Source organism: Pteropus medius, unplaced genomic scaffold (assembly GCF_902729225.1).
Source record: "Pteropus medius unplaced genomic scaffold, Ma_sr-lr_union100, whole genome shotgun sequence".
NCBI classification, from domain to species: Eukaryota; Metazoa; Chordata; class Mammalia; order Chiroptera; family Pteropodidae; genus Pteropus; species Pteropus medius.
This window is the reverse complement of record NW_024342466.1, coordinates 3,933,678-3,940,777: the sequence shown is the minus strand read 5'-3', so window position 1 is coordinate 3,940,777 and position 7,100 is coordinate 3,933,678. Positions and strand designations below refer to the sequence as shown.

At 62.2% G+C, this 7,100-nt stretch overlaps 1 protein-coding gene across 1 annotated transcript in view; it reads left to right on the top strand.

Moving 5' to 3' along the window:
• Positions 1-6,080, top strand: part of ANKMY1 (ankyrin repeat and MYND domain containing 1) — a 32,720-nt gene extending 26,640 nt beyond the window's left edge. The window contains exons 16-18 of the mRNA XM_039860883.1: positions 4,569-4,644; positions 4,868-5,028; positions 5,964-6,080. Coding sequence (XP_039716817.1) covers positions 4,569-4,644; positions 4,868-5,028; positions 5,964-6,022 — 296 coding nt within the window. The 3' untranslated portion in view covers positions 6,023-6,080. The remainder of the gene's footprint in view (positions 1-4,568; positions 4,645-4,867; positions 5,029-5,963) is intronic.
• The last annotated feature ends 1,020 nt before the right edge of the window (positions 6,081-7,100 follow it).

The following is a 7,100-nucleotide window of genomic DNA, read 5'->3' as shown; positions in this document are numbered from 1 at the left end:
GGGGCCCTCGGGAAAGGGGCGGGGCCGTGGGCGGGACCATCCTGGGCGGCTCGGAGAAGTCGGGATTAGGCCTATCAGGACGCAAAGCCAATGTCCACCTCATGTCCCCTGGTAGTCTGGGCGCCGTGGGCTTCGAGGGGCTGGCCTGGATGGGACAGTAGAGGGACCACGCCTGCTGCTGCTGACCAAGCAGGCCACCTAGCCTTTGTGTCCTGCCCTCCAGGAGGTTGTGCGAGAGAGATTGAGGCTGGGGTCCCAGGGTGGGGAGATGAGCCTGGAAAGAGAAGTGGAGGCGCAGGCCAGGGAGAGGCCCAGGCCACAGTGGGCAGTGAGTCTGGGAGCTCATGTTCGTCCAGTGCCAGGAAGGCCTGCCCGGCCGCCGTGGGGGAGGGGCAGGACACCTAGGAGTGGTGAGGTACAGGCTGAGCTGCTCCAGGCTGCTGTGGGGGGCCTCTTGTGGGCAGCAGGGCGTCCTTGTCCCTCGATGGCCCGGGAGCAGGGCCACCCCAGCCCCAGGATGGGGCCTCTCCCTCTGATGGCAGGGTCAGGCCCCTCTGCTCCGCAGCAGACAAACGTGACCTCAGGACACTGCAGGTCTGGTGCCTGTGGTTCTTGGGTGGACTGGCCGGCACTGGGGGAGGAGGGAGAGGAATCTGCATGGCGCTTTGCTTGGTGGGCCGTGTCCCGGGGCTGATACGGTGACCCACGCCCGGTGCAGGCTGATCTGGGAGCTGAAGCCCTGGGTCATCCTGGCATGAGGCCTGATGTGGTCTGGCCACAGTCGACACATAGCAGAGCCAGTCTGAGCACAGGGAGTTTTGAGAGGAGCCTGGAGGGAAGGGCCGCAGGGTCCCTGGTCGCAGGAGAAGGCCCTGGATGCGGAGAAGGATCCAGAACACATACGCCCATGGGGCGTCCATTGCTCAGTTGTGGTGACACCTTGTCAGCTTGGTAGAGGGATGGACTCGCTGAAAACCACTGGGGCCCCACCTTGGGCGGCTGGCTGGAGGGCGAGGGAGCCAGGTGGGATGGCACCTGCGGGGGCCCAGGGACCAGCCCCTTGGTGGCACTGGTCAGCATCCCCAGAAAGGACTGAGTCACATGCCCAGGATGGTGGCCTTTGCACCTGTGTCACCGAGTGGGCCAGGTACCAGACTGGACAATGACCACAGAATAGATGGCACCTTCCTAACCCCGAAACCGCACAGCCAGCATCGGACTGGTCACGTGAAAGGCGGGTGCTTCCTCCCCAAGCTCAGGCGGGAGATGCGAACGCCTCTCACCGGCTCCGTGTCACGTCGAGCGGCGATGTTCGCCAGCGTGAGGGGGCGAGAAAGGGACAGAGCGCACTCGCACTGGGAGGGGAAAGGTAAACTGTCTCTATTTGCAAATATCTTGCAGACTGGAAACCCTAGGAATCCGTTTTTAAAACTAAAACTAATATTAAATTATTAAGCTGAATGTATGAATATTAAAATACTGATCCAAATCTAAAACTATTCCATTGTTAAAACTAATAAATACCTTCAGTAAGGTTGTAGGGTAGAAGATCAATATACAAAAATCGTCAGTGTTTCTAAACAATGGCAAGGAATAAACCAAAGATGAAATTTAAAAAACAATCCCACTTACAATAGTATCAATAAAAATGAAATTCTTCTGCATACACTGAACCGAAGCAGTGCGAAGCTTATACTCCGGAAACTGCAAAGTTTAATTCTTGGGGAAGAATTAAAGGGGGGCTCGGCCCCCGGAAAGCCGTCGCCTTGTCAGAATCCCGGCCGACTTCTTGGTACAAATTGAGACGCTGATTCTAAAATTCATATGGAACCGCAAGGGGCCCAGAGCAGCCAAAACGATCCTGAAACTACAACTCACACGTCCCAATTTCAAACTTACCGCGAAACGGCAGGAATCGAGACCACGTGGCGCTGGCACCGAGCAGACGCGCGGGCCGGATGGAACGCGGAGCCCAGGGGCGCAGCCAGCTCTGTGTCAGCTGACTTTCCGTAAGGGTGCCGGGCTTTTTAACGGGTAAGACCGGTCTTTCCAACAAACGGCTGGTTATCCAGACACAAAAGAATGAAATTTGACCCTCACGCCATGTACGAAAATTAATTCAATTTGGATTGAAGACTTGAGTGTACAAGCTTCAGCTCTCAAACTCTCAGAAGAAAGCACAGGGTAAATCCTCACGTGCGTGGACTTGGCATTGGCGTCCTGCGTGTGACACCCAAAGCACAAATATCATGAAAGAACAAACAGATAAACCTGACATCATTGAGATGAAAACCTTTGTTGCTTCAAAGCACACTGTTGTGAAAATGAAAACACCACCTCGGGGAGAATCCCTTCGTAAAGCAGATATCTCATAAAGAACTTGCATGTGGAATAGACGGGGACAATGTGACAGAAAAGACAAATAACCGAATTAAAAACCGGATGAAGAACGGGAGCAGAAATCCGCCGGACGGGGCAGTGGAGGTGCAGGGACCGCTGGACCGGGAAGCATCTTAGACTGACAGACGAGGCAGGCAGCGCCCTAGAACACAACAGAGTTTCTTGTAGGGCAAGTCACTTCCAGGCATGGGGCGGGAGCAGGCAACCCCACGGTCAGCCCGGCTCACCTCTGGTAGTGGACAGTCGTTACGGTACATGCGGTAAATGTTTTTGGTAGAGCTAAGGTGTTTATGGTTGACAGGACACAGGGACAGAGAGGGTAGTAGGAGCCAGGAGCCCCACCTCGTGGTGGCCCTGTGACGTGCGATGGCTCAGCATTGATGCCAGCACCGGCTTTGATCCCTGTCTCAGTGGCTGTGGCCGTCACCGATGGGAACCTGGCACACTGCGCCAGCTGGCAGTGCCAGCCGGGCATGGCGAAGTCGGGCAGAGTCGACAGCATGACAACTTGAACGGAAGAGAAATCGGGCACAGAGACGGGGTCGGCCTTATTTACGTCAACATCTATTCAAGTTTCTCTGTAGAAAGACCTATAAATGGCCAGTACGCCCCTAAGAAGATGCTCTGTGTCACTGGCCCTCAGGGATGTGCAAATGGACCACGCGGAGATACCCCTGGCACCCCCTGGGGAGGCTGTACTCAGCAAGTGCTGGGGGGTTGTGGAGAGGGGGTGTGCAGACGGTGCCGCCGCGGAAGCAGTCTGGCGGGTCCTCAGACGTTAGCGGCAGGGTCCCCGCGTCGCCGGCAACCCCACTCCCGGGTGTATGCCCACGGGGAAGGAAGGCACAGTGCACACGACACTGGTACGCGAGGTTCAAGCAGCGTGGTTCGCAGTGCCCAGGCACCCACCGCTGGATGCGCGGGCAGCGGTGGCGGCGGGCCTGTGCAGCGTGACGGCGTCGCTCGTGGGAGGAGCCAAGCCCTGGCACGCGCTGCAGCACGGATGGGCCTTGAAGACGCAACGCCGGACGAAAGAACCCAGTCGCAAAAGACCACGTGTTCACGACGTCACTCCTGTGGGTGTCCAGAGCAAGCACAGCCTCAGAGACCAAGGGGGTTGGTGGCTGCCGGGGCTGGGGGCCGGGGGGCCGGGGGCCAGAGGCCAGAGGCCAGGGGCCAAGGTGTCAGGGAGCAGGGCCGGGGGCTGGCTTCATTTTGGACTGATGACAACGATCTAAATTGATCGTGGATGGTCATACACCGCGAAGGCTCTAAAGCCACTGAGCTGTGGCCACGACAGGTGAGCCGGATGCAGGGCGAGCCCTCTCCCAGCAACGCTGTTGGGAAGAGTCCCGGCCCTTTGAGATAGAAACGTCCTCTTGCTTGTGCGTTTCCCTTTAAAGAAGTGATTCGCGAGGCTGTGGTACTGTCACTTTAAGTTCTTTACTGACACCTGTCCCAGAAGCATTGCTTGGTGGCACGCGGTCTCCAGGGTGCTTGTGGGAGCCACCAGCAGCCTGAGTGGCGGCCCAGGGCACTTTGGGTGCGGGAAGGGTGGGGTTCCTGATCCGAGGGGTGGTGAGGAAGCAGAGGTCAGGTGGCCTTTCTGGGGGCGACGTGCTGTCTGAGGAGAGGAAGTGGAGAGACACGGTTGTTGTGGGGACCGCTGCCGTCCGGTCCCCTGGCCACCATGCATTCCCCGCAGCTGCCCGAGAGCACAGCCAGGAGCCCCTGCCCCACAGAGACTGGCGTTGCCCGTGGCCACCTGGTGGCCTGGCACAGGAGACACCGAGCCGGTCAGTGCAGGGGACTCCGAGCTGATCGAAGGCGCAGGGGACGCCGAGTTGGTCAGTGGCGCAGGGGACACGGAGCTGGTCCAAGGCGCGGGGGAAGGCGGACGGGCGCTGCGGGAGGCTGGGCGAGCCTGCAGGAGCCGGGCGGCCAAGGGAAGCCCTTCGCTCCAGGCCCGGGACTGCCTGCCGCCCTGCGTTGCCCCCTCGACCTGCTGTGGCCCGGAGGGTTTGGGGTCCCACCTGCCTCCCTGTGGTGCCAGGGCGGGCTCGCTGCGGGAGGGCGGTGGAGGCCGGCACCCCAGGGCGCCCTCGGCCTGTGGACGGCACAGCAGCAGCAGGAGGACCCGGAGCTAATGCGGGTCTCTCTGGGTGCAGTGGAGCTGACTCCCTATCACAGGCTGAAGCGCAGGAGCCCGGGGTTGAAGGTGCCTCACCCCGAGGAGCAGGAGCTGTGAGTGCCGCCGGCCCTGCCCACCGTGGGTGGGGGTTGCAGGGCATGCTTGGGGACAGCCCCACACCCGGTGGCGGGCGCTGGGTGGGACGTGGCCAGGCTCGGCTCCGTGAAGGAGGCGTCACCTGGGTGGACCCTGCATCTGTCCCCCCTGCCTTGGGCTCCCTGCCGCGCCGGGGCGCACAGATGGCGGGCCCCACCCACGGCCGTGCGCCCCCCGCAGGATCCCCTTCTTCAAGTTCTGCTACCAGTGCGGCCGGTCGGTCGGGGTGCGCCTGGCGCCCTGTGCGCGCTGCTACGGCATGCTGGCCTGCAGCAAGAACTGCAAGACCAAGGCCTGGGCCGACTTCCACAAGCGCGACTGCAGCGTCCTGGCCTCCATCGGTGAGCCGCCCGGCCCTCCGCCCCGTCTCTCGGCTCCCAGGCGTGCCTGCGTGGGCACGGGGCGCTGGACCAGCCCGGCCCTTCTCAGGCGCGGTGGACGCCACGGCCCGTGTGCCCATGGCTCCCCGGGGAGGACCTGCTGGACTCCTGGGTCCCCTGCTGGGCACGCATTCCCACGGGCCACCAGCACTAGGCCTCGGGGTCCCTACAGAAGGCTCCTCCAGGCCACCCCCAGGTGTCTCTGGGCCTGTAGGTCAGCGACTCTGCCCCACACACACCTCCTCCTCCCTCCCCCTCCTCCTCCCCTACCTCCTCTCCCTCTCTCTCCCCTCCCTCCCCTCTCACTCCCTTTCCCTCCCTCCCCTCCTCCCTCTCCTCCCCTCCCTCCTCCTCCTCTCTCTCCTCCTCCCCTACTCCTCCCTTCTTCCTTCCCTCCCCTCCTCCTCCTCCCTCTTCCTCCCTCCCTTCCCTCCTGGAGATGCCTGGTCTTGGAGTGGGTGGAGGAAGGGCAGGTGTTACCTGCCCACCCTCGGAGCCTGTCCTTGGCGGGGGTGGAGGGCTGGCCAACGCCTGTCTTTGGGCTGTGTCCCCAAAGCCTTTCTTCTCTGAGCTCTGACACATGCTGTCACCTCAGTTTCTCCCTCTGTGAAATGAGGCTTTGATAACGGGCCCCACTGTGAGGTGCACCCCAGGTCTGGTCACAGCTAGCTCGGCTTGGGGACCTCAGGGCCGGGGCTGGGGGCTGTGAGGCCCGTGTCTGAAGAGCAGCCCAGCTGACATTGTCCCTGCCACGTACCCCACGCGTGTGAGCACAGAGCAGACCTGAGAGTCCCTTCCCGGGGCGCTGGTCACCCAGTGCAAGGCTCCACTCCGGGTGCACCGCCACGAGGGGTCGCTGGCTGGGTCTGGGCCTCTCACCGCCTCCCCCCTGCCAGTTCCCTGTCAGGCAGCCTGTCTGGAGGACGGGAGCCCGAGGGTGCAAGTCTCTCAATAAGGACGTGCTCGAGGCGGCGGCGGTCATCTGCCAGCGCCCGCTCCTCGGCCACCTCAGGCTGCCGCCCGGCTCCGGCTCTGGCCGGCCTCACGCAGGAAGTCTGCACCCCCGACCCCACAATAAAGTGTGTCCACTCAGTGTCTTAGCCCTTTCTGCCCACACGGGCAAGCGCAGCTGCCCCGCTGTCCTGCCCACAGCTCCTGCCCTCATCCCTGGCTTCTCCCCTCCACGTGCACTTGCTGCCTGCGCGTGCTGGGCCTCGTCCGGGGGACAGTGGATGTGGAACTAAGCCCCCTTGAGGTGGAGGAGGGGCTGGAGCACGGCATGACTGAGGAGTGGGGCAGGAGGAGGGAAGGGTCTGAGGGCCCAGTGGTGGGATGCGGTGGGGCGGGGTGGGGGGGAGGGAGGTGGGGAGGGGTGGCAGAGCCTGGGGCGCCCACCCAAGGCAGCACCGCCCTGGCTTCGCCTGTTTCCAGCCCCCTGTCGGGAAGTTTGCTGGGGCTCCCGGGCGGAGCTCCTGTAAGGGGTGTGCGAGACACGCCAGGCAGAGGGGACGAGGACCGTGTGTTGCTCCGCAGCCAGGCGGCTTTGTCCCCCAGCATCATTCAGTCCCGGCAGAGGCTGAGTCACGTGACTGCGGGCAGGCTCCTGGCTAGGGAGGGCCTTTCTGGTGAGGGGCTGCGGGGTGGGGCGTGGACCCCGACAAGGCCTGTGGGTGGCTCCTGCTGCACGGAGCACTTCTGAATTCAAGCGAGTCGTGTACCAGTTAGTTACGTGCAGAAGAAGCGATGGCCGATGTCTGTCCCAGCACCCGGAGTGACGCCACTCGGTGCGTGGCCCCGATCCCACCCGCGTGCCTGCACACGCACACGCGCACGCACACGCACACGCGCGCACACACCTGTGCACGGCACACGCACACGCGCGCACAGGCCGTACATCCTCAACGAAGCCATGGACGTCCGCGCGGTTAAACGTTTCTCTGCAACATCATTTTTCCCAAATGAGAGTTTTATTCTCTGCCCTGCACACGGCACCTGCTTGTTAGGAAAACCGGATGGAGACGGTGCGACAGCCT